The following is a 22,975-nucleotide window of genomic DNA, read 5'->3' as shown; positions in this document are numbered from 1 at the left end:
AGTACAAATATCCGAAGACCTGTGGTCAAATGTTCACTGGTTTTACAAGTCTCATCCAGTGGCGGTGCGAAAGAGTCGACCCCCAATGCTGTGTGGTATTGAGCGCAAGCTGTCAATAGAGTCTGATCAGTAGAACCAGCTCTGTAAGCGTGCCAGCGGAGGTCTGCGGTTCGAAGTGCGTTCTGACTCGCCGCCTACACGGAGCTGAATTTGCTCGCGGATATAAATTAATGTCGACGAGTTGTAGTGTCGCGTTTCGTGAGTAGTTCAAGCGTGGAGGAGGATGAGAGGAGTGATGACGGTGTCGAGCAAACCAGATGAGACTTGAAGTGGATTGCAGTTTCCGCGTGATCGTCTCGAGATTGTCTGGAGTTTTGTTGGTTCGTCGTACTCTTCTCGTACACCATACGATTGCACCCATCATAGCAGCACGCAATACACAAACATCATGGTAGCACGAGAACCACGGGATCCACCGGCAGTGGAACTTCCTCCACCCCGCCATCCTCCTGCACCTCCCTTCTCTCGTCCGCACGCACGTCCACAATCCGTATGATCCGCTCCTGCAGCTCACCCTCTGTGCCCGGGTCTGTCCTCCGATCCGATACCTTCATTCGCGGGATCCGCACGAACCCACACTCGACCGGCACGAGCTTCCACAACACCGTCTCCTCCGCACCGGGCAGCAGGATCGGCAACCTGCCATTGCGCAGGCCAGCGAGGACGAACGCGTCGCTATTGTCCGTCTCGAGGTGGACGACGACGTTCGCGGAGCGCGTCGGCTGCCGGTTGCGGATGACGAGGCGGAGCGTGAAGGGCTTGTGCAGCTTCGCGATGGGCGGCACGTCGAGCAGCGCGACAAGGCCGTCTCGCGGCGGGCGCAACGTGGGCAGCGAGAGTTGGGTGGTTGCAGACGTGCTGTAGCCGCCGTCCGGGAGGATTCTGCAAGTCGTGGGTGTTCAGCCGCCACGAACGTAAGGACATGCGTAAGATGTACCTTCTCCATGTGAGTTCGTACGAGCCGGGCGCAGGGATGTCTTGCCCCTCTGAGAGATCGTCTTTCGTAGCCAAGGTTATCCTGCATCGATCGCAGAACTCATCTCCCGCTAGCCATTCTGGGGCACGGCTCAATGTCAGTATAACCACGGCGCATCAGAATGAACCAATACCTGTCAGAAAATCGTCCATGACCTGATCAAGCGAGTTGTCCACAATTTTAGCGTGCCGGCCATCCTAGCACCCAACTGTCAGGCCCGCAATACATACATGTATGGGACAACACACCTGTCTGACGAGCTTGATGGAGTCGACCACGATCCCTGATGGCGCGGCGCAGGCCATGACAGTGGTGACAATCGCCTCACCCATGTCCCCGTCGTCCCAATACCCATCCTCATACGTCATAAGGTCTGCAAGGCCAGGTTTTGTTTTCAACGATCTCCTGTACACCGCGTGCTGCTCAACGCTGATCGGCTGGACCGCAGGCACAGCCAGCGTCCGAATCGTCTCGTCCCGGTCTGTTCTCGACAGGGTGGGGCTCTTGGGCGACTGAGGGCTTTCTGGTTCGTGGCCGCTAGGTGGCACCTCTCGGTGTGACTGAACGGAGATGTCGATGACCCTGTCGTATACAGCGCCTACACTGGAGAGGTAAAGCGTAACGGATGTGCTGACACCGGGAGCGATAGTGCCCAGCGGAACACCCTTGATCAAACTCGTCGACTTCTCGTCGCCCATGCGAATGTAGTTCTCCCCTGCAACACGGATCAGTCTGTGATCTACATGCGAACGCAGCCGCCATACCGAGCTCATCGAATTCGGTGGGCTGCAGTAGAGCATCCACGACCATCTCCATTTCCTTGTCGTCTTGGTTGCTCACGTCAATGGTGATAGGGAACTCTTCACCAATGTATGCAGGTGCATTGTATGTTACAGATACTTGCACCTTATGCGGACGATGTCGGACACTGGCAATCAGTAGTCAGCGCTGCAAGCCGAATCCAGAGCGACAGGAGTGCTTACACGACAGACGAGTGTTGGTCTCTCCGCACCGGGATGTATGTGAGCGGGTCGAAACTGCTAATCCATCGTGGGTAAGGCGCGCCACCGTGTTTGGTGTTCGCAGGGTACAGGGGAATCTGTATGTTCCAATTGCCTTCCTTCAGTGTCAACACGAGTCTCTCGATCTGTTCCCTTGCGTAAGCGTGTATCAAGACATTTTATATGTGTATATCCTCCACCTTGACGGTCGCCGGCACCTCGCATGACACAGTACCACAGAAGACGATCGTGCCCCCGACGCCGAACCTGAGCGGTCCTTCGACATCCCTACTGTCTTCATCCTGGGGAGTGATATGTCCCAAGTCCACCTTCTGTACAGGCAGCAACTCTCCAGAGGGGTCCATAGCCGAGTTGCGCACAATGAGAGTCGGCATCTCTCCCGACATGTGTATGACGAGCGATGTGAACGTTAAAGAACGCAGTGACACCGCCGTTCTCGACATTACTGAGAGCTGGAATGCAACGGGCTCGCCTACTAGAACGTCCGACCGCCAGAAGACCGCGCACGAATCCACTAGCAGGAGCTGTTAACAACAAGGCTCTTTCCCAATCGAAAGACATACATATAGGTTCAGACTCCGAATGATCTATCACCAATGCTTCTGTAGATGACGGAACAGAGCTCTACGATGTCATTTGTCAACGCAGCAATGGACACAGATCACGATAGCAAATACCTTCAAGACCGCCAACAGGTCCTCCTGCGTAGAGTCTTCGTCGTCGTCCTGCGTCTTCAGACCTACCCAGATGGCAGCGCAATAGTCAGCCAGACGAACAGAAGACGTCTCGTAGTCATACCATGCCCAAGCATTTCAAACAGCAGCCGCACACTCAGCTCCATATCACCCATCTGCTGCGTACACGAATACCACGTGGTGAGCAGTGGGCGCAACAATGACTCCCACTGCTCGCGCCGGTACGTCTTCGCGATCCGTTCGAAGAATCTGTGTGGACCTCGTGTGTTAGCTACTGCTGGCGGAAGAGAGTAAGGAGGCAAAAGGAGGAATGCGTACCGCACGGCGAGGTCGAACTTGCCAGACTCATAGTAAGTCTGCGCAATTCGGTATGCGATCCAAAGTGTCAGTCGGCCGTGACCATGCGCGTCTTTTGGTGTGTACGCTTTGAATAGGTCGTATGCCCGGGTGTAGAGCTATTGTAACCTACTTAGTCGATGTTCCCGTGAAGCTCTCGATGTGTCTCACCTCGAGTATGAGCGCGAGATGATCGACCTTCTGTTCATTATTGAACCCAGGAGGGGGCGCCGTCGTTGCCTCTCCCTCCGCCTGCAATCAGAATCCGTGACCCAATGCCGCACCTTCGTGCCGTCCAGACGCACCTCAGATCGGGCAACACCCAGGAAGCGCTCCCTCCTCCTCTCCGTACATCTTGCTGACATATAGTAGTAGAAACCCGGATGCTGCAAAGCCTGACTGGGATTCAGGCCGAGCGCACGCATGGCCTCCACCTCGAGTACCCCACGTTGCCCGCTCTCGAGTGCCTGTACCGCTGCCGCTGCCGCCGCATGCGAGGACGGGGTGGTCGAGAAATGCGTCGGGATCTTGAGTGTGGAGCGTGTCCCATGTTCGAGGAGCTCGGCGAAGGCACGATGTCTGTGGACAGATTCAGTCAGTGGGACTGGGCGGAAGATAGGGCGGCCAGCCATACTGTCGCGCGAGCCAGCTCCAATACTCGAACGTCTCCTCGCCGATGCCCCACCCGCGCGAGAAGTCAGAGAACTTGCGCATGTGGCTGTTGTGATGCCCTAACGCGAGCGAGTGCTCGTTGTTGTAAAGGTAAAGTTTGCAGATCTGCACGGGGCCATGAACTCTGACGGAGATGCGACTTCCCGAATACTGCATACCTTGAGGTTGATACAGTCCGCGAGCACCTTCGCCTCCGCCCAGCGCTTCGTCCTCGGAGGTAGGATAGCAGTCGACCCGAACATGATCGCTAAGCTAGCATAGGCATCCTGGTAATGTCTTTCGTCTCAATCAGACTCTATGACATGCAGGTTGAAGCGGAATATGTACTTGAGCGCAACCTCGTCCTCGCCTCGGAACTCCGCAAAGCACGCCATCTTGTACTCGTACCGCACCGTCCAGCCTTCCGGTCTGAGTGGTCTACTCGGCGCACTTCCAATGGGCTGCGTGACCGGGTAGGAAGAGGCAGCCTGCGAGTGCCGATTGCGTTTCCGGCGTACGCGCTTTGAGTGGTTCGTGTAGTACTCGATCGCGGGTTCATAAAGAGCTTCTTGCAGACTATTGTGCACCCGGTGAAGCAGCCCGTCGTGGTGGAGATGGCAAGGCAAGCGTACCTGTGCACGAAGTCGCCGATCTCGGACTGTGAGACGGGGGAGAGGACAAACAGGGCGGCACGAGGGTCAAGCCCACTTTGTCGGCGGATATAGGTGAGGCGACCGTCCAGGGAAGGGTCATCTACGGCGTAAAATGTGAGGTCAGCAGAGAAACTGAGTGCTCGCTCACGCACCTAGCAGCCGTCTGCTAGCCAGTAGCACCACCGTCAACTTCACGCCTCGTTCACTCACAACCTTCTTTCGCCCAGCGATCTCCGCACATAGCTCCGTGTCCCGTCGTCGCTCCTCTGCGTCTCGCTCGCGATCTTCTTCAGCGGTCTCCAGGGGCGCACGGGACGTCGGTGCATGCTCGAAGAGGCGCATGAATACCACAAACACAGACGGAACGAGTCGCGTGTGTTTGCGGATCCATATGGGCGCGATGAGACCATCAGGGTAGAGCGGTGAAGACGGGGTAAGGGGCGATAGAGGCGAGTGAGCGTTTGCGAAGTCCGCGTGTTCTGGAGGAATAAGTCTGCGAGGAGGAAATCGAACGTCCTGTGCGCAAATCGTTGTAAACAGTCGATACTTCCACCCGTCTACCAAAATGATGACCGAACAACATACGGTCACAGACTGCACGACTGCCTATGTACGACGCAGTTGGCCTTCGCTGATCACACCGTCACGGATATGGGGACAGTGTAGGACGAGCTCACAGCACACTGAATTGAGTGTCGCGTGGAACCCGGCGGTCTCACAAACCAATCACGACACTATAGTGCCCCAGTCGATCGTCTGGCAACAGTGCAGACGCGTAGAGTCGAGCAGGCCAAAGTGAACGCGAGCGAGAAGGCTCCTAGCGATGCGCAAGACAAGCCACGAGAGCAAGAACAGGGCTCAAGCCCTTCCCCGTTGATCACTCCGTCCCAGGGGAGCGGGAGCGGAGCCACAGGCTTGACGGTAAACTGCGCAAGTACGTCCGGGGTCTCACCCGGTAGAGAGATATGACCCAGTGACCCTCATCGACGTACTCCTTTAACTTAATACTCATTCAACAGAGCAAGCGTACCTTGTCGACCAGAACGACCTGGAACGCCTTCTTCTTCTCTGGCTGCCAAACCGCTACCTTTCGCTGGTTTGCCAAAGCCTCTCGTAGGCGATGTGAGAGTACCACGAAGGGGTCCGTCGTCTTGCCCGATGTAGGAGGAGGGTCAAGACCGCCGACGAACATGACGGGCGCAAGCTGCGTGAGGAGTTCTGGGGGATAAGAATTCATTATCCGAGTCACAGCATGTAGAGTGGTATTTTCAAGGTTATATCAACGTGCTCTTGAGAAGACCGAAGTCGAGTATAAAGTCAGAGATGAGGATATGGTGGCAAGCAAGTACTGGCCATGGTCCAGGTCCATGCCATTTCGTAGAGATCACGTGTTTGTGCATGCACATACATTCCTGGTCTGAAGTGATCATCATCGTCGCGGTTCTGCAACTTCTGCTCAGTGCTGCCCTCGTCTCGAGTCACTGCACAGTGTGCGCAATAGCCCAGTCTATTCAATCCCTGGTGCCTCCCAGTCTTCTGCTGACGGTATAACAAGCCGTGCAAGACTCTCAATTTACTGAACTAAATAAATGATTTATTGAGATCGCCGACAAAGTCGTCCGGAGCCGCTCCCTGGTTGACATGTCGTCCCGCACTCGCCTCTCTCGCTCGCACGTCCGTGCGTGCGCATGCTGATGCTCACCCGTACTTTCCTGAACCTTAGGCAAGGTTCGTACTGAATTAATGACGCAATCAACGACGATTATCTGCTAAACTGGCTCAGTCAGCCGCCGGAACTCCAATCATTTAAGGGCATCCTGCTCCTCCACCTCCACCTCCTCCAGAACCATCGTAACAGCAAGACTTCACACCAACAACCAATTGCAGCACCAAAAAAGGTATTCAACCACGATGGGCCACCCCGACGAGAATGTCTACCCGACGGCGACGGGACATGCGCTCGAGACGGTCAAGCAGCATGAGGCTCCGCAGGATCTCGTCTTTTGGGCTGGCTGGGTGCGTCCGAGCGACTATGACGACCACTGCCCCGGCTGACCTGAGCACAGTTCTGTCCGTTCGTCCAGCGCGCGTGGATCGTGCTGGAGGAGCGCGGCATACCGTACCAGTACAAGGAGGTCAACCCGTACAAGAAGGAGAAGCACTTCCTCGGTACGTGCAGTTCGTTGTGTCAACAGCTAATACCCCGCTCACTCACTCTAGACATAAACCCAAAGGGCCTTGTCCCGGCAGTCGAATACAAGGGCCGTGCGCTCTACGAGTCGCTCATCATCTGCGAGTTCCTCGAGGACGCCTACCCCTCGCACACGCCGCACCTCTTCCCGACGGACCCGTTCGAGCGCGCATACGTCCGCCTCTGGGTCGACCACGTCGCGAAGAACGTCGTGCCCGCGTTCCACCGGCTCCTCCAGGGCCAGACGCCCGAGGCGCAGGCGGCCGCGCGCGAGGAGTACTACGAGAGCCTGCGGAGGGTGAGCGAGAAGGCGAAGGGCCCGTACTTCCTCGGCGCCGAGTTCAGCATGGTCGACGTCGTGCTCGCGCCGTGGGTCATCCGCGACTACATCCTGCGGGACCACCGCGGCTACTCTCGCGACGCGGTCGGCAGCGGCTGGAAGGAGTACGCGGAGAAGCTCTCGACGCGGGAAAGCGTACTGAAGACACAGAGCGTAAGTCCTGCCAGTCTAACGCAGCCAGTTGTGCTGACGCGGCGTGTACAGGACCTCGAGCACTATGAGCCGATCTACGGGCGCTACCTGCGCGATGAGGCTCAGAGCGAGGTTGCGAAAGCGACGAGGGCAGGAAAGGGTCTTCCGTGATACATGCCTCGGGGGTCCAAAACCATTACTGCAGGCTTGTATAGTAGCAATTGTCAATGTGCCTGTTGTACTGTCAAGAAAGTCAATATCTCGGAGTATCATACATGCTCAGCAGGTACGTCGGTATGATGTTTGATAAAAACAGCTAATCACTGTATGTAGTTAGGGGAAGTAATATTGAAGGATGAGTAGGCAGACAGACGGCGAGTGACTTTGCAGGACTTCTTGGACAGATCGATGTCCGACCGCAAGAAAGGTCTGTGCGCATACACTGAACTTATATGACGACTCCTCGGAAGACTTTGCAGTAAGTTCGCTGTCACTGAGGAAATGTGTAAGTACCCACATCATGATCGAAGCACGACGACGGCTTATGAGAGGAGCACTGGTACCAACGTAGCAGTACGCCCCGTTCCGGAACGCCTACAGGAGTTATTAAGACGAGACAAATCCCTCAACATATCCGCGGGCCAAGCCACCAACGAGCGAACGATCTCGCCGAGCTACACAAACACCTAATCGTCGGCTACCGCGCATCCTCCCGAATGCGCCTGACCGGTGTCCATCCATTTAGGTCTGTATACGCCGTACTGGTACATCGAGCTGTTCGGGTTGTCGAACGGACTGAGCGCCATACAGATCACCCCCGACCCAACTCAGATCGGTGCACGCATCGGGATGAGTCCAATGAGTGTTTGCTTGCTGCGGTTCATAACAGCTGGATTTGTTGCTTCTTGATGTACGATGTTTTGGATTGAGCAGTGGCTAGGCCCTGAATGAACTAGGGTGCTCTTCCTGAATCATCTAGCCCGCCTGAGGTCGGGTATATGTTCCAGAACTACCATCTCCCGAAGCTCACTCGCTGTTTTGTATTAGACAAGATGTCACAAATACAGTTGACAACACTATTTCATTAGGTAGCCACAACCTGCCGCCTCCGGACTAATACATTCCTGTGCCCAGGCAGGACGTTATGCCAGCGCGACCAGTTCTCCGGCCTCCGCTGCTCACCCTCGAATTTCAGATCGTAGTGGAGCAAGATGTACGCCATCATGAGCTTCAGTTCGTTCACGGCGAAGAAACGGCCGGGGCTAGCACGGCGCAGAACCTGCGGTCAGCGACTACGCCAGTTATGAGCGGAGGAGCCACTGCATACCACGCGTGTTTCCCATGCCCGAACGGCACGTACTCTGGCGAGGTGCTGACGAACTGGTGCTTGATGCTGGCGCCGTCTGCCTCGCGCATGTCTGCGAAACGAAACGGTTCGAAAACTTCGGGATTTTCGTAGTTGCGCGGATCACGGTGCGTCGCGTTGGACGCACCGGCGACGAGCGTATCGGCCGGGATGAACGTCCCGTCGGAGAGCGTCGTGTCTTGCAGCGTCTTCCGCATGATGGAGACTGCGGTGGAGCGCGAGTTAGTATGTAGGGTAGAGAGATGTTGATGTGGATACTGACTGTACGTGATACCGTTGATGCGCTGCGACTCGCGCATGAAGCTGTCTAGCTTCCACATCTTGCCCGTCGCGACCTTGGTCCAGCCATGCTCCTTGACCACGCTGTCGACCTCCTCGCGCAACCCCTTGACGTACTCGGCAGATTCCGCGAGGTGATAGAGTGCCTGGGTCATACTCTGTGAGTCGTAGTCAGCTGAATGTCTTCGCCTGAGCAAGTTGTAGGAAGAAAGAGACGCACATTGCTGGATGTGTGAATGGCAGCGAAGTTGGAGACCATGAGACCTTCAATCGTCGTCTGTACAGACCCGCCTTCTCGCCTGGCTTCGTCAATAATCCACATCATGTAGTCGTTCTTGCATTCGGAGGGTCAAGGTAAGCGGAGACCAATATCTGCATGGGGGATGACTCACAGGTTTATCTGTCCAATCCTTGCCCATCTCCTCCAGCTTCCTGAAGCGATCCTCAATTATGGGCCTGAGGTGCACCGACGCCTTCTGAGTGGCTCTGCGTGCCCAAGGGATAAATGGGCCAACGATCTTCTTCAATGACTTCGGAAACCAGGAGAGTATGAAGCGCGCCCTCGATACGTCGAAAGTGAATTGGCGGACAATCTGCAGGTAGTCCTCATTCCGGCCTAGTGACATGGCAGCATCAGCTCGCAAGCCATTTTGCTGCGCATCCGGACGTATACGTACACAGGGGAAGGCCAACGAAGACGCGGTTGCTTACACGTGAGATGATCACTGCCATAGTCATCAGCGTATTGACACTGATCCACTCTGTGGAGGACCGTTGAATGATAAATTTCCGCCTCAACACGGCACGGGAAGATCTGACTGACCGTCACCGTGCAACTTGCTCCCGATGGTATCAGCGAATGCTGCGTTGATCTCGTCCACGACGTCGCCGAACACTACGCCCAAGTTTTTTGTTAAGGGACCGCGGATGGTGGGGATGTGAATTGGGTGGTCAACGACACTGTTTGACACAGTGTATCGCATCTGGAGGAACTGCCAGATCAATAGAATAAGTATATCATCACATCAAATAGAGTGAGGCAAGGGAAAGCGTACGTCTTCAGCAGCCTTGTGGAATGTCGCATGTGAGTCCGGGATCTTTCGCAGCTCCTCGTTCATGTCGGCGCCACTGACGATCACAACCCATTGGTCGAGCATGGCGACCTTGAAGATCTTGTACTATGACCATGGAAAGAAGTTGGGTAAATGAGAGGAAGCATCACGATTCGCTTCGCACTGACCTTGGCATAACCTTCCTGAAGAACTTCACGGGCATTCTTGCTATATCGGTAGGCACCGATGTAAGAGAGGAGAGGAAGAGATGGCCCAATCGTCGGGATGGAATAAAGCTGCGAGTATCTTGAAGGTTAGCATTCCTGTCTAAGGCATGCACCGATAATGCTTACTGGATCAAACCTCCACGTAAGGAGGGTCGTCACCGCGAAGATACAAATAATCGCACCCGCGACCTGAATCGCATCTGCCATGATAGGTTCCCTGGGAGTTCACCGCAGTCTTGGAGAGTATTCGTACGGGGCACTGCGCGGGTGTAGGGCCTGGTGTCCGCTGCTGCACTACGTGGTGGGAGGAAGTATAGTAAGTGATACCCGACTGCCTAGTCGAGTGTGATGAATATAATAAAGGGCTCCTTCAAGGCAAGCCGCATCTTCGAGTGTCAGCGATTGATATTGATATTGAGCGGCCAGTGGCATTACGTGCGATAGAACACCCCGAGATACAACCGTGGTTGGCATTGGGTGGCATCGGCGCGGTTCTACATACAGTGACGCGTCACGTGGCTCGAGTAGTCCCAGCTGGGATCAACCTTCTAGTGGATCGAGCCGTACCGGAGACTCATGAGGAGGAGGACATGAGAACGCTCAGCCGCGCTGTAGTCTCCGTTGCAGACCACCGGCGCTGTTATGTACCACAGAAGCAGGGAAGTCGTCCTCATCAATTCGCCGGCTGAATGTTGAAACGTTGAACCTTGGATAGGTCTCGACGGAGCGCCGCAGCAGGCAGTACCTATGTGCTGCATGCTAACTCTGTCACAACGTCTGCCATTTGCCAGTGGTATCGAGTCGGAGTCGCCGCGGCGACTTGATTCATTTAGAGGCTGAGGTAATCTACATACATAACCACTTGGAATCACACCAGAATCACGCCGTCTCCTGCGGACGCCCGACAAGCTTCACGTTGCTGACCCCCTGCTTGAGCTTCTCAAGTCCAGCAATAATGCCATGCAGCCCGTTGGGTAGCACCTCCACGGGGTTCGGCTGCGGGTGGGCAAGTCGTCAGCGGTGAATACAGCACATTGCAGTCGCTTGGCAACACCCACCTTGATCACACCCTCTTCCAGCAGAACGGTCACTTTCGAATACAGACTCGCCCCCAGCTCGCGGTTCTTCGGGACGTTCGTGTTTCCGTGTGTCTGGGCAATCCGCTTATCGTCCGTCTTGTTCTCCACAGCGCTGGGCAAGACGATGACGAGCGTCCCGCCGGAAGCGAGGATTGCATAGCCGACATTCTGCGTCTGGGACTCGGCGACGGCGTCGAACACAACCTTGATAGGTGCGGAAGTGATTTTCCTGACCTCCGCGATGAGGGCGGCGTCGGGGAGGTTGCGATCGAGGACGTGCGTCGCGCCCAGGCTCTTCAGATGCTCAGCGTTGCGGAGGGAGGCCGTAGTGATGATGGGGCCGAAGCCAGCGAGTTTCGTGAGCTGGATGACTGGAAGGGTATCAAAATGGAGCGAGTGCTAGTACTTTCAATCTGCGTACCGTATTGACCGACGGAGCTGGCACCGCCGATGACGAGTATGGGCTCTCCAGCGTACTTCGCGCGTCCGCCGTCTTCCCAAGGCGGGAAGAGACCTGCACTACTGGTCGGTGCTCCCTCGTGAAAGAGTCCTGTAGCTGCGGTCGCCAAGCCGAGCGGGATCGTTGAAGCTTGGTCGAAAGAGAGATTGTCTGGGATCTGCAAGCCAGCTGGTGAGCGTAATTTACTGTGCTGCGTGAGGCTCCGCACCTTTCCAGTCACATCGGCGTATCCGAGCGTGTATTGCTGGAAGGTTGCATGTTCATAGACCCCGTACAGGCCATTCGTAAATCTACAGACGAGCGCTCAGCGCGAGTCACCATAGAAGTGACGCCAAGGAGAACTGCGCACACTCTGTCTCCTTTCTTAAGGTTTGTGACGCCTTCGCCGACCTCCTCGACAACGCCTGCTGCGTCACCGCCGAGGATCGCAGGGAACTTCTCGAGGAAGAGGCCAAATGCTTGGATCTTCCAGTCTACGGGGTTGAGTGCCGTCGACTGGACCTTGATGAGGACCTCTCCCGGGCCAGGCTTGGGCACCGGGGCTGACGCGACTGCGAAGGGCCCGTTTTTGGACTGCAGGTAGAGCACTTTCTGCTGCGACATCACTGATGAGTCTTATAAGGGATCTGTGGTGAAGTGATAGTGGGGTCTGCTGAGGAAACGTAGTCCATGCTGGGTGGTATATATAGCGAGAGGGTGGGAGAACAGATCTACAGCCCGATGAAAGCGATTCTCGTGCTGACGCCATCTCATATCAGCTTTAGGTTGTCGACATATTAGGTCGACGAAGACTCGACAACAGCCGCTCGAACTCTGGGCTGACCAAGCAGTGATACCATGGGACTTTGTGACCCCTTCATCCCCGCTCCGGAGAATGGTATCGATGACAAAGCATTGTTCCGCGCCCCTTTCTACAGACTACCTAGCTCGACGCAGGAGTGTGCTCCAGTCTCAAGGCTACTCATAAGGTCCCTTGAGGTTGCTACGTCTAGAACCAAGTTATTTGACTGACGCTAGTATTCCTACAAATCACGGCTTCTCTCGTAGCCACATGCCCGCTCCAGTTTGGCCTAGCCTGAGTGTGAGTGCATATTAGTGCGGATTTGTGGCATGCGCCATCTGATGGGAGAATCTTATTTAGCCAACTTGTTCTCTGTCAAGTACCGTAATCTTCAAACCAACGCACTCGTTGAGCGATATTCAGAGGCTGCGAACCCCAATCGGGCCTCTCGTCAGCTGGCGCAGCGAAGCTCATGGAGTCCGGCGTTGAAGTTGAAATGGGGTGAGTACACTCGATACTACGCAAGATATGCGCTAGGTATCGTCATTTCAATGCATTCACTCCAGGCTGGCGACTCTGCACATCTCGCCATCCTGCGCTTCTGTTGCAATCGCAGTGTGAACTCAATTGGAACATCGCTGAACCACACGCCGCATACAAAGGTAGTGAATTGGTCGATCTTCCCGATAATCACATCATGTACGCAGGTCGTTCACAATCTCAGGATGTAAACCCGGTGTAGTACCGTCGGCCAAACTTGAAGACACCTGCGTACTCAAGTCCATTGATAGCGCATTCACGCTGGGTTGTCCCTGTTCAGTGCGTTTGTTCATTATCAACACATACACCGGTCAACAGAGGTTATGAATTGTAGAAATTTTCATGGCATGCTTAGAAGTCTTGTAGCTCAGATAGCTCAGATAGCGTTGAAGTGATTACACATCGCCTCAGACTCGCCGAGGTAAGTTACTTACTTAGTACTAGTAGAGCGCCCACGCCACGATTTCGCCTAAAAAGGAATTTGCTGTCGTCCACCACCACCACCTCCTCGTCCCTCGACCGTCGCCGCGGACTTCACCCCTCGCAGCACATGGTTACCCAACTTTCCTCAAATTCCCCTGTCACGCGTGCTCCTAGTCTACAAATTATCCTACAACTTTCAACTCGGACCCGCTCTAACTCGTCGACCCCGGGCCTCTGCAGTGAAAACCTCCTGAAACCACAGGAGCTCCGTGACTACGAGCTAGCAGGAGCAGAGAAGGTGAAAGGATCTGCAGCCTGAGGGCTCGGGAATCACTGGGAGCGTTCTCGATCTCATGATATACCCAAATGCATCCTTACTCAGAAAATACACACCCGCATCAAGCTCAAGCTTGCACCTTATACCATGCTCAGTACGTAAACCTGCTACAACCCAGAATTGATTTCGATCGTACTCGCTATGTAACTAACGACTTGGAATCACACCGTCTCCTGCGGATGCCCAACGAGCTTCACGTTGCTGACGCCCTGCTTGAGCTTCTCAAGTCCAGCAATAATGCCCTCTAACCCGTTTGGCAGCACCTCCACGGGGTTCGGCTGCGGGTAGTAAGTCGTCCGCGTCAGCACTGAATACAGCACGTCGCAATCGCTTGGCAACACCCACCTTGATCACACCCTCTTCCAGCAGAACGGTCACTTTCGAATACAGACTCGCCCCACCTTGCGGTTGTTCGGGGCGTTCGTGTTCCCGTATGTTGGATAATTCGCTTATCGTCCGTCTTGTTCTCCACAGCGCTGATCAAGACGATGGCGAGCGTCCCGCCGGAAGCAAGGATTGTGTAGGCGACATTTTGCGTCTGGGCTCGGACACAGCGTCGAACACAACCTTGATAGGTGCGGAAGTGATCTTCTTGACCTCCGCGATGAGGCCAGCGTCCGGGAGGTTGCGATCGAGAATGTGCGTCGCGCCCAGGCCCTTCAGATACCCAGCGTTGCGGAGGGAGGCTGTCGTGATGATGGGGCCGAAGCCAGCGAGTTTCGTGAGCTGGATGACTAGAAGGGTATCAAAATGGAGCGAGTGCTAGCACCTTCAATCTGCGTACCGTATTGACCAACGGAACTAGCACCGCCGATGACGAGGATGGGCTCTCCAGCGTACTTCGCGCGTCCGCCGTTTTCCCAAGGCGGGAAGAGGCCTACACTGCCGGTCTCCGCTCCCTCGTTAAACAGTCCCGTGGCTGCGGTCGCCAAGCCGAGCGGGATCGTTGAAGCTTGGTCGAAAGAGAGATCGTCTGGGATCTGCAAGCCAGCTGGTGAGCGTAATCTACTGCGCTGCGTGAGGCTCCGCACCTTTCCAGTCACGTCGGCGTAACCGAGCGCGTATTGCTGGAAGGTTGCGTGTTCATTGACACCGTACACGCCATTAGTGAATCTACAGACGCGCGCTCAGCGCCAGTGACCATAGAAGTGACACCAAGGGGAACCACGCACACTCTGTCTCCCTTCTTGAGGTTTGTGACGCCTTCGCCGACCTCCACGACGACGCCTGCAGCATCACCGCCGATGATCGAGGGGAACTTCTCGACAAAGATGCCAAATGCTTGAATCTTCCAGTCGACGGGGTTGAGCGCAGTCGACTGGACCTTGATGAGAACTTCTCCTGGGCCAGGCTTGGGCACCGGGGCTGACGCGACTGCGAAGGACCCGTTCTTGGACTGCAGGTAGAGCACTTTCTGCTGCGACATTGTTGGTGAGTCTTACGTGTAAGGGTTGGTGGTAAAGTGATAGTAGGATCTGCTGAGGAAACGGAGTCCACGCTAGGTCATATATATAGCGAGAGGGTGGGAGAACACTACACAGTAATACTTTCACCAGCCCGGCGAAAGCTGTCTCATGCTGACGCCATCTCATCTCAGCTCTAGGTTAACATTGTGTCGACGAAGACTCGACAACAGCCGCTCGATGTCTGGGCTGACTGAGCAGCACCGATGGCGTATGCGTACCATGTGCTATGACATTGGTATTTCGTGGTATCCTCCTTCACAGCTCCGGAAAATAGTGTTCGATGGCAAAGCGCGGCTCAGTGCCTCTTCCCACAGACTACTTGAGTTAGCTGAGAGCGGGAGTGTGCTCTAGTCTCAAGGTTGCTCATAATAGCCCTTGAGGCTGCTACGTCTAGATCCGGGTTACCTGACTAAGTGCGGCCAACACTAGTATTTCTATATACTGCCTTTTGCGTCGCCACATGCCCGCTACATTTTGGTCTAGCCTGAATGTGAGTACGTAGTGCGGATTTAAGGATTTCGCCGTCTGACGCCAGTGGGGAATCTTATTCAGCCAATTTGTCCTCTGTGATTGTAATCAGCGCACTCGTTGAGCGAAACTCGTAGAGACGGCGAACTCAAACCTCTGGTCAGCTGGCGCATTGAGGCGCAGGAAGGCCTGCGTTAAAGATGAAATGCAGTGAGTGCACACGCTACTTCGCAAGATACGCGCTAGGTATCGCCATCTCAATGCATTCACTCCAGGCTGGTGACTCTGCGCATCTCGCCATTCTGCGCTTCTGTTGCAATCACAGTCAAGTATATGAACTCAATTGGAACGTGGCCGACCCACACAAGGTGACGCCGCATACAAAGATAGTGAATTGGTGAAATCTCCTTCTAATCACATCATGTATGCAGATCGTTCACAATCGTGTAGTCTACCCCGAAACCGAAGCCTGTACGCGGCCAAAGATAGCTTCCACAGGCTTCCACACGCAGAATGTACGACCTTGATTGCTTGATCAATGACAGTAACACACAGGATGGCTGCCCGGGTCACAGAGTAGAGCGCCCACGCCACATTGTCCCCTAAAAAGAGAATTTATCGTCGCCCCCTGTCCCTCCGAACCGTCGCCGTGGATTGTGCATCTCTCAGCACATGGACCCCCTCTTCCCTGTGTCTCGCACTCCCTATCCACAAACCAGCTAGTATATACTAACTTTGGGCCCTCTCGAGCTCGGAGGCGCCTTCGGACATGCGATGTGCTACAGCAGACGGGTCTCAAAACGAATGGTGAGCCTCAAGAAGTCATTTGTCTCATCAATAGTTGCGCTATGGTATGTGTACAGAAGACTCAGACCAGGCTAATGGCAGAACAATGGTTCCAGTCGGTCTCTTGCACAGACTGACAGACAGACATCTGACTTCGATCAGTATTACAGTGCTGTGGGACTGTACGAGCAGCTGATCGAGCCGGTTTTCCAGACCTCTGTGAAGGTTCAGTAGTCCCCGAAGTATGCCTCTCCTAGACACACAGAGTACAGGCAGACGCAGGACGCTACCTCTGTACCCTGACAAACCGGAGTGGAAGCAATACTGGAGGGAGACGGACGAGGGTCATTGTTCGAGGGTGCACGCGCCACGGACAAAGGCGAGGTCTCCTTAACGGGTCCCATGATTATCGACGACCACACGTTAGGCGGCGCAATCAAAGCCTGGATCACTATGCTGGGTCTCACCGCCGACGACTCGGAGGCACAACCGTCGTCGATCGAGGAATGTGTGGATGCCGGCTTGGCTTCGGTAGGCCCAATTGGTGATACATGACTGTGCTTCGTGCTGACATTTTAATGTGACTTGACAGCCCATACTGGACAAGTACGAAGGCGACGACACCCGGAAGCGAAATTCATTCGTGGAACGATGGAACTCCATCATCGGGCGGTTCCAGTTCAGTGTCTGGACGAGGTCGAATGCAGCCTGGAAGCAGTACGTGGAAACCGAGGAGCGGGACGACAACGGACCGCCTGAGATACGTACACATCGTTGAACGATGTCTACAAGTCTCAGGCGGTCGTCAACGCCTACGCCGACTTCCACAGCGTGACAGACTCGTCAGGGCATGATCTGGACCTACCGTATCTCGTCAAGCTGGTGTGACGCGGGGCGATCAAACTTGCACGGCCGGTTCCGTGCTTTCAGGGCTAGTCTCGGCGTTAGGCTCCTCAGGGAGGTCCACCCGGTGGTGGAAACCTCACGCAGGCTCGCGAGGGATCGTGGAAGAAATTATTGAAGGCCAACCCGGACTCGTCAGGATGAGCCCGATCAAACGTCGCCGCGACCTTGATGCAAATGCTCGCACAACGTGAGCGACAAGGCGACCCACGTTTTCACCTACTCGTCCGAGTTCGTCATGGGATGATCACCATTCGATGTGCAAACTTTACGTCTACTGTGTTCTCCTTCCTGAAACCCGCCGGCGAATGACTGGGCCTTCGCGAGTTCTCCGGCAACTTACATCAGAGAGATCCCTCGTTATCGGTACGTATAAAACCGCAATCGACGTGAGGCGGGAGGTTAGTGCAGTCCCACAACCATCCCAGGATCTCGTTCACTCCCCGCTGTTCCGTTCTCAGACGATTTTGCGATGCAGAACGGGGATGCCATCTACAGTCTCTTCGACGACACCTGCAAACAAGTTGTATCATACTGGGACAGATACCGTTTACTCTACAAGAGGGGCCCCACTCAGGCCCAGTTATGTGAACATTTCGTGGTCACCCTTGCCGAGACGGCGTCATCGTGTTCGGAATTCGCATGGGGAACTGGCTCAGACAATCTCGGCTTCGTTAGTATCCTTTGGTCCAGGTCTTTCTCGCTCCTCCTTACATGCTGATGTTGATGTCAATGTATTCTATGTATTCTGTGCCACATTGCAGCGATTGACCCCTGATCAATGGTATCACTTTTGGCTTCTACGTTGGCCTGCGCACTTCTGCTTCCGCGGTGGGTTCACTAGTCACTGCCCGTTATATCGTTGGTGTGATGTCTGACAGGCAGAAGACAGTTCAAGTAGTGGAACAAGTGTCTGAGTCAGCGGGCGAATCTGTAGCACTCGGTTATGTGGATTGCTTAACGACGTAAGCACCATAATAATCTCTCTCCGTGCCGCGCTGGATTACTTGACTGGAAGAGGCGTTGAACTGACTATCTAGTCGTGAGTGCTTCCAGTGTTCGAGTGATTCGCATCATCTAATCCACAATACTTGACTAGTTGCGAGGGGTAATGAACACGCTTCTCAATGTGAGATAGTAAGAGAGAAGAGTCAATTTACTGTTAATTCTGGTTGGAAGTGCACAACAATGTAAGGGCCACGACCTCCTCCTCTGAACACAGCTAACATATACATTTATGTTTGCGTTTAGCTACCTTGTGTACGCCTACGATGCCGTCTACTGCCTCGACACCTCAAGCATCCAGTCCGAGGTTGATAGACAGACCAAGGACAATCTGCGGGGTTGGGAGTCCACGACACATCGCGACAAGTGCATGTATCTGTTCAACAAGTTCGCGAGACCTGGAGGAAAGGGTCTACGCCAGATCGTCGAACCGCTCATGTACTGAGACATGGCCTTCCGTGTCTGTTGGCGAGGAAGGGGGTCGTTCCGTACGATACTGTCACGTCTAGCACTATCACAGATATCTACTCTTATGTGATTTGAGTCTGCTTGGACCGGGGGAGCGATCCGATAAGTACAACTGTATCACGTCGTTCAGCGCACCATACACGTACTAGGCCGTGCCTCTGCTACCAAGGTACTCGGTGCAGCATACATGCACTGCAGCAGCACTCTGACCACCCCAAATAGAACCCTTCATTGAGTGTGACGGGTTTTCTCATGAGCCTGAGAGGTCTCTCCGTTACCTAGAAGCATGAGGTGTTCACTATCCGGTTGGCACATGAGGCCGAGATGGTCGTAACTGGGGCTCTACCCACGACGCCTGGAGAGTACGACGGCGAGTCAGCAACCCTCTAGGCAAAGGCTTAAGGCCAAGCACGACTCACCTTCATCTTTGTCTGCTCAACACCATCTTTATCTACCTCTCTCCTCACCGAACCCTCATCCACGCTCGGGCTGTTTACAAACCGCGCAACGTTCTCCAGCCTGTCCACATCAATCTCATAGCGAACGGCGAGCTTCTCGAGTTCCTCCCGCGTCGTGACAGACTTGCGCTCCTCGAGGAGCTCGTAGAGCGTGCCCGCGAGCATCCGGTTCCGCGTAGGCGTCAGCGAGCGCGCGTCCTCTTCAGACCGCTGCCGGGCTTGGAAGACGCGTTGCACCTGATCTGCTGCCTGCACTACTAGTCAGTAGTTGGCGGTAGGCTATATACGCGGATACGCACCGGCCTGACCGTCTGCATGTGGTGGTCGACCTTGACCGGCCCCAGCTTGCTCAACATCGCCGCGAACTGAGGGTCTCTCGCGTCCCGGTCAATGGCTTGCGCAACCGAGTTAGTCACATAGAGAACAGTTATAAATGTCTGAGCTACCTTCATCCTTCGTCTCGCTCGCGCGCGGTGGTGCAGATCTACTGGGACCCGCCGATGCGCCCGGGTCGTCCGGACGCGGTGTCCTTGCGCCAGCCCATGTCGGCGGTGGCTTGAGTGTCTTTGGGAACTGACGAACGGGCTTTGACGAGGCTCCGCCCATTCTGCAACTCGACGGCGAAGATTCGAAGTCGACTTGGAGGATGGTACAGTCCAAGTGTGCGCGGCAGTCAACAGGTCGAGTCCGAACCTTACGGAGCGCCCGTGCAATCCCAGTAGGGCCTGTTACAACAAGCGCCTCTCCAGCTTCTCACAGACACTCACCGCCAGGGCCCAGCTCGGAATCAGGACTATAGTGTTTGTGTCGCTGAAGGGTCAGAGTGTAAAAGCTGACTGTGTGAATAGCTGGCATAATAGGTGAGTCGATATGGGATTGACTAGTTGCGTACCAACCATCTAACTGGTGTCCAGTTCCTGTACAGTCTCGCTTGAGTCTCGCTCGAAATCGCTACGACACTATATAGCTGTTTCGCTTCGTGGCAACAAGCGAACTCACTGACAATCACGAAACCTTCAAGAGACTCTACTACCTCTGCAAATGAAAAACACTGAGGAAGCGAGGATATGGTATGACAGTAAGTCGTACGGTTCATGCATTCCGACCGAAACTGACTTCCATGTAATGCGCAGTCGCACGAAAGGGGTTTGCAATTCTTCCGCCCCTCATCGCTCCGGTGACCTTCGTCATCAACGCGCCGTTCGGGAGATTTTCGCTCAAGAAGGACAGCATATTCCTGGTGGACGGTGAGCAGTGAATCCGAGAGTCTGTGTCCGTGCTCAGCCAGCACTCCAGGGATCAAGGCATGGATAGCGATGGAGCTCGTCTTCCCGTTCACCTTTTCCTACATCTTCCTCAAAAGCCCGCTCTCGCCAGGCGCGCACCCGCCCCTCGCGCTCTCGCACCCGCCCGCGTTCCTCGCCGCGCTCCTCCTGCTGCACTACCTCAACCGCGCGCTCGTCTCGCCGCTGCGCACGCCCTCCCGCTCCAAGTCGCACTTCATCGTGCCCCTCTTCGCGCTCTGCTTCAACCTCACGAACGGCAGCCTCCTCGGCGCGTACCTCTCCTCGCCCGCCGCGCAAGCGTACCTCGCTGGCGCCTTCGCGCGCCCGGCGTTCTGGGCGGGCGTCGCCCTATGGGCTGCCGGCCTCGCGGGGAACATCCTCCACGACGAGGTCCTCCTCAACATCCGGCGCACCGCCAAGGCGAAGGGCAAGGCGCGCGCGTCGCCCCCGCCCGGGTCGCGCGACGCGCGCCGGAAGCAGGAGCACTACGCCATCCCGCACGGCTACCTCTACCGCCTCCTCTCGTACCCGAACTACTTCTGCGAGTGGTGCGAGTGGCTCGGGTTCGCGCTTGCGGCGGCCCCACCGCCGTCGCTCGCGTCGGGCGCGGACTTCCTCGCGACGGTCGCCCCGCCGTGGGTATTCCTGATGGCCGAGGTGTGCTTGATGCTCCCGAGGGCGTGGAAGGGCCACAAGTGGTACCACGCCCGTTTCCCGGACTATCCGAAGGAGCGCAAGGCGGTCATTCCGTTCTTGTTCTGAGTCTTGGGCTCTGGAGTTGAACGCGAACGGACTCGGATCTTTGAAATCACTTTGCTGTCTTTGCTATCGAGGCTGTTGGTCACGGATGTAAACTATTACCCTTGCTCGTCTTCGTATGATGCCTTGCATCCACTTGCTGTTCACTTAGCACACAGAGGTATACAAGCTTCCCGCGTTCATATCTCTCGAAATGACATGTGCGCAGGAAGCAAAAAGCCGACCCACAGCCCGCCGCCTCGGCCCCATCCATCGCTCGCCATCCAATAAGCCCATATACTAGTGGCTGCCATAGCGTACTTTCCGACCGATGTCGAAGGGGATGTACTTGTACTTGATCATATGTCTGCGAAAATGCCAGCTGAGCCACGAGGATAAATCGGGCGGACGCGGGGCGACTCACTGTATTTGCCTGCGCATGGTGAGCGCGAAGAGGACGAAGAAGTATATGACGAGGATCGGCCAGTAGACCGGCACGTCGAACGCCTCCGAGAACGTGCAGAACAGCGCGATCACCGTCGCGCGCGTCGAGGACAGCCTGTCGCCCGGAATTCCGTTGTATCACACTGACATGGAGCAGGCCCGGGAACACGCACCAGAACTGCCACTCTGGCAGCCGCCGCACGAACGGCCGGAACTCGTCGTCGCGCTGGGAGGGCAGCGACTCGCCCGAGTCCTCGCCACCCCCCTCGATCTCGTCCGCGAGCAGGTCGTCTTGTAGAGACGGGTCGAATTTTGGCTGCAGGAAGGCGAGGAGGAGGTTGAGAATGTATATTGCGTGTGCGTCTGTTCGCGGAGTGAGCGGGGCGCGCGAGGGCCTATCTCATAAGATGGACGTACAGCATACTGCAGAACAAGCAAGCCCATAGTTAGTGCCCGGACGTCGCTCTACCATCTCAATACAACGCACCAATATACCACTGGACACGAGCGCCACGCCCGCACTAAATCAGCGACGCCCTTCGCTGAACACGAACAGGCTACTCACCCCTTGAGAAAACACAATTCGCAGCAGAAATACCGAGAGAAGTCCTGCAGAACCGAGCCATCTGTAGAGGACGAACGGCGTGATGCGGTCGAGGAGCTGCTGGTACTGCCGCTGCGCGTCGTTGAGCTTCATCGAGACGTTCGCGACACCGGGGGTGCTTGGTTCGTTAGAGTTCATCATTGCGCTGCCGTGTGTTTCCTGTCACAGAAGACGGTGGGCGGGAAGGAGGAGGAGCTGGCAGGGGAAGAGAGTTGTACGCGGTCTGCCAAAGTGAAGCACTACAGGATTCGTGGCACTGCGCTGCCGCGGGGGGCGGAGTATGTAGGGTACGACCTCTTGCTTGCGGGATTCGAATACCGCTGTTTGATTTGTTCATTATCTTCGAGCTCCGATGTAGTCCAAACAAACTACTATCACTAATTGTATATGCTCACTTACTTACTTTCATTGACCGTACAGCCAACTTACTACTGAACACCTTTCTTCCCCTTCTTCGACCTCGACGTCGAAGTCTTGGGCACTATGTATCGCGACGACTGGCAATGTATATCGCTTCTCGGGCTCTAAGATTCTTCAGGATGAGTCTAACATCTACTGTATCCTTCATTTCCCGAGCGGGCTCCCTGTGTTGTCGGTGTACACATTCGGTGCGCATATACCATACACTGCCAGGCTCGCCCAGCAACGTGCAACATCGTGACTCATCCGACCCGCTCGATAATGTTCGGTGAGCAAAGCTAGCTCGCACCAAAAACAGCATACATCGCACGTCTCTCCTGGGCGACGGA

General features: G+C 55.3%; 10 protein-coding genes across 10 annotated transcripts; 3 read left to right on the top strand and 7 right to left on the bottom strand.

The window, feature by feature from the left end:
- Window positions 1-353: 353 nt before the first annotated feature.
- Window positions 354-5,723, bottom strand: B0H18DRAFT_1027887 (Gryzun, putative trafficking through golgi-domain-containing protein). The gene is made up of 19 exons (XM_048029900.1): window positions 5,424-5,723; window positions 4,546-4,909; window positions 4,373-4,493; window positions 4,089-4,316; window positions 3,920-4,037; window positions 3,724-3,866; window positions 3,395-3,668; window positions 3,261-3,341; window positions 3,072-3,208; window positions 2,857-3,002; window positions 2,736-2,797; window positions 2,622-2,682; window positions 2,238-2,572; window positions 2,020-2,183; window positions 1,801-1,964; window positions 1,285-1,751; window positions 1,170-1,233; window positions 998-1,115; window positions 354-942 (listed from the first exon to the last, which is right to left on the bottom strand). Exons 1-19 carry the CDS (start codon window positions 5,628-5,630, stop codon window positions 447-449), a joined length of 3,750 nt encoding a protein of 1,249 aa, XP_047889534.1. The 5' UTR covers window positions 5,631-5,723; the 3' UTR covers window positions 354-446.
- A 581-nt stretch (window positions 5,724-6,304) lies between these two features.
- Window positions 6,305-7,227, top strand: B0H18DRAFT_881892 (glutathione-S-transferase; the record flags this gene model as incomplete). The annotated part of the gene is made up of 4 exons (XM_048040872.1): window positions 6,305-6,409; window positions 6,460-6,562; window positions 6,614-7,077; window positions 7,129-7,227. The coding sequence occupies 4 exons, from the start codon at window positions 6,305-6,307 to the stop codon at window positions 7,225-7,227; spliced, it is 771 nt and encodes a 256-aa protein (XP_047889533.1).
- Window positions 7,228-8,062: 835 nt separating this feature from the next.
- On the bottom strand, window positions 8,063-10,523 carry B0H18DRAFT_635798 (cytochrome P450). The gene is made up of 10 exons (XM_048038884.1): window positions 10,107-10,523; window positions 9,942-10,049; window positions 9,757-9,879; window positions 9,525-9,693; window positions 9,379-9,462; window positions 9,094-9,317; window positions 8,922-9,035; window positions 8,685-8,859; window positions 8,384-8,627; window positions 8,063-8,318 (listed from the first exon to the last, which is right to left on the bottom strand). Exons 1-10 carry the CDS (start codon window positions 10,185-10,187, stop codon window positions 8,141-8,143), a joined length of 1,500 nt encoding a protein of 499 aa, XP_047889532.1. The 5' UTR covers window positions 10,188-10,523; the 3' UTR covers window positions 8,063-8,140.
- On the bottom strand, window positions 10,432-12,122 carry B0H18DRAFT_912285 (chaperonin 10-like protein; the record flags this gene model as incomplete). The annotated part of the gene is made up of 5 exons (XM_048041559.1): window positions 10,432-10,976; window positions 11,039-11,430; window positions 11,481-11,676; window positions 11,728-11,809; window positions 11,869-12,122. 5 exons carry the CDS (start codon window positions 12,120-12,122, stop codon window positions 10,860-10,862), a joined length of 1,041 nt encoding a protein of 346 aa, XP_047889531.1. The 3' UTR covers window positions 10,432-10,859.
- Window positions 12,123-13,761: 1,639 nt separating this feature from the next.
- Window positions 13,762-15,026, bottom strand: B0H18DRAFT_1122506 (chaperonin 10-like protein; the record flags this gene model as incomplete). Its single annotated transcript, XM_048034525.1, has 6 exons — window positions 13,762-13,878; window positions 13,946-14,066; window positions 14,130-14,334; window positions 14,385-14,580; window positions 14,632-14,713; window positions 14,773-15,026. The coding sequence occupies 6 exons, from the start codon at window positions 15,024-15,026 to the stop codon at window positions 13,762-13,764; spliced, it is 975 nt and encodes a 324-aa protein (XP_047889530.1).
- Window positions 15,027-15,630: 604 nt separating this feature from the next.
- On the bottom strand, window positions 15,631-16,669 carry B0H18DRAFT_1027868 (uncharacterized protein; the record flags this gene model as incomplete). The annotated part of the gene is made up of 5 exons (XM_048029899.1): window positions 15,631-15,780; window positions 15,860-15,938; window positions 15,975-16,056; window positions 16,088-16,162; window positions 16,619-16,669. 4 exons carry the CDS (start codon window positions 16,667-16,669, stop codon window positions 15,874-15,876), a joined length of 273 nt encoding a protein of 90 aa, XP_047889529.1. The 3' UTR covers window positions 15,631-15,780; window positions 15,860-15,873.
- Window positions 16,670-17,634: 965 nt separating this feature from the next.
- Window positions 17,635-18,865, top strand: B0H18DRAFT_1027866 (uncharacterized protein). Its single transcript, XM_048029898.1, is given in 7 exon segments — window positions 17,635-17,896; window positions 17,988-18,054; window positions 18,116-18,188; window positions 18,205-18,206; window positions 18,323-18,413; window positions 18,475-18,776; window positions 18,843-18,865. The coding sequence occupies 6 exon segments, from the start codon at window positions 17,696-17,698 to the stop codon at window positions 18,671-18,673; spliced, it is 633 nt and encodes a 210-aa protein (XP_047889528.1). The 5' UTR covers window positions 17,635-17,695; the 3' UTR covers window positions 18,674-18,776; window positions 18,843-18,865.
- A 129-nt stretch (window positions 18,866-18,994) lies between these two features.
- On the bottom strand, window positions 18,995-19,760 carry B0H18DRAFT_1122504 (uncharacterized protein; the record flags this gene model as incomplete). The annotated part of the gene is made up of 4 exons (XM_048034524.1): window positions 18,995-19,051; window positions 19,116-19,403; window positions 19,454-19,548; window positions 19,601-19,760. 4 exons carry the CDS (start codon window positions 19,758-19,760, stop codon window positions 18,995-18,997), a joined length of 600 nt encoding a protein of 199 aa, XP_047889527.1.
- A 150-nt stretch (window positions 19,761-19,910) lies between these two features.
- B0H18DRAFT_1027860 (3-oxo-5-alpha-steroid 4-dehydrogenase-domain-containing protein) lies at window positions 19,911-21,378 on the top strand. Its single transcript, XM_048029897.1, has 4 exons — window positions 19,911-20,014; window positions 20,069-20,232; window positions 20,288-20,401; window positions 20,451-21,378. Exons 2-4 carry the CDS (start codon window positions 20,196-20,198, stop codon window positions 21,200-21,202), a joined length of 903 nt encoding a protein of 300 aa, XP_047889526.1. The 5' UTR covers window positions 19,911-20,014; window positions 20,069-20,195; the 3' UTR covers window positions 21,203-21,378.
- B0H18DRAFT_1096139 (retrieval of early ER protein Rer1) lies at window positions 21,379-22,517 on the bottom strand. Its single transcript, XM_048032445.1, has 5 exons — window positions 22,188-22,517; window positions 22,110-22,119; window positions 21,796-21,985; window positions 21,603-21,737; window positions 21,379-21,545 (listed from the first exon to the last, which is right to left on the bottom strand). Exons 1-5 carry the CDS (start codon window positions 22,365-22,367, stop codon window positions 21,479-21,481), a joined length of 582 nt encoding a protein of 193 aa, XP_047889525.1. The 5' UTR covers window positions 22,368-22,517; the 3' UTR covers window positions 21,379-21,478.
- Window positions 22,518-22,975: the final 458 nt, after the last annotated feature.

The sequence above is a fragment of the Fomitopsis serialis genome, assembly GCF_022376445.1.
Source record: "Fomitopsis serialis strain Sig1Antser10 chromosome Unknown B0H18scaffold_78, whole genome shotgun sequence".
NCBI classification, from domain to species: domain Eukaryota; kingdom Fungi; phylum Basidiomycota; class Agaricomycetes; order Polyporales; family Fomitopsidaceae; genus Fomitopsis; species Fomitopsis serialis.
Note: the sequence above shows the minus strand (reverse complement) of the source record. Positions and strands in the feature narration are given on the sequence as shown.

Bases quoted from the DNA above. Each gene is read 5' to 3' on its own strand.
- B0H18DRAFT_1027887 (XM_048029900.1), bottom strand. From the start codon at position 5,630: ATGAATTCTTATCCCCCAGAACTCCTCACGCAGCTTGCGCCCGTCATG. The intron at 3,342-3,394 runs GTGCGTCTGGAC...TTCTGATTGCAG, and splicing joins TGGGTGTTGCCCGATCTGAG to GCGGAGGGAGAGGCAACGAC. The intron at 2,573-2,621 runs GTATGTCTTTCG...AGCTCCTGCTAG, and splicing joins TTCGGAGTCTGAACCTATAT to TGGATTCGTGCGCGGTCTTC.
- B0H18DRAFT_635798 (XM_048038884.1), bottom strand. From the start codon at position 10,187: ATGGCAGATGCGATTCAGGTCGCGGGTGCGATTATTTGTATCTTCGCG. The intron at 9,463-9,524 runs GTCAGTCAGATC...GGTCCTCCACAG, and splicing joins GAGCAAGTTGCACGGTGACG to AGTGGATCAGTGTCAATACG. The intron at 9,318-9,378 runs GTACGTATACGT...CCATGTCACTAG, and splicing joins CTTCGTTGGCCTTCCCCTGT to GCCGGAATGAGGACTACCTG.
- B0H18DRAFT_1027866 (XM_048029898.1), top strand. From the start codon at position 17,696: ATGCAGAACGGGGATGCCATCTACAGTCTCTTCGACGACACCTGCAAA. The intron at 18,055-18,115 runs GTGGGTTCACTA...GGCAGAAGACAG, and splicing joins TGCGCACTTCTGCTTCCGCG to TTCAAGTAGTGGAACAAGTG. The intron at 18,414-18,474 runs GTAAGGGCCACG...GTTTGCGTTTAG, and splicing joins GGTTGGAAGTGCACAACAAT to CTACCTTGTGTACGCCTACG.
- B0H18DRAFT_1027860 (XM_048029897.1), top strand. From the start codon at position 20,196: ATGAAAAACACTGAGGAAGCGAGGATATGGTATGACA. The intron at 20,233-20,287 runs GTAAGTCGTACG...TGTAATGCGCAG, and splicing joins AGCGAGGATATGGTATGACA to TCGCACGAAAGGGGTTTGCA. The intron at 20,402-20,450 runs GTGAGCAGTGAA...CCAGCACTCCAG, and splicing joins CAGCATATTCCTGGTGGACG to GGATCAAGGCATGGATAGCG.
- B0H18DRAFT_1096139 (XM_048032445.1), bottom strand. From the start codon at position 22,367: ATGATGAACTCTAACGAACCAAGCACCCCCGGTGTCGCGAACGTCTCG. The intron at 21,738-21,795 runs GTGCGTGTTCCC...TCCGGGCGACAG, and splicing joins CTGCCAGAGTGGCAGTTCTG to GCTGTCCTCGACGCGCGCGA. The intron at 21,546-21,602 runs GTGAGTCGCCCC...GCATTTTCGCAG, and splicing joins ACCATGCGCAGGCAAATACA to ACATATGATCAAGTACAAGT.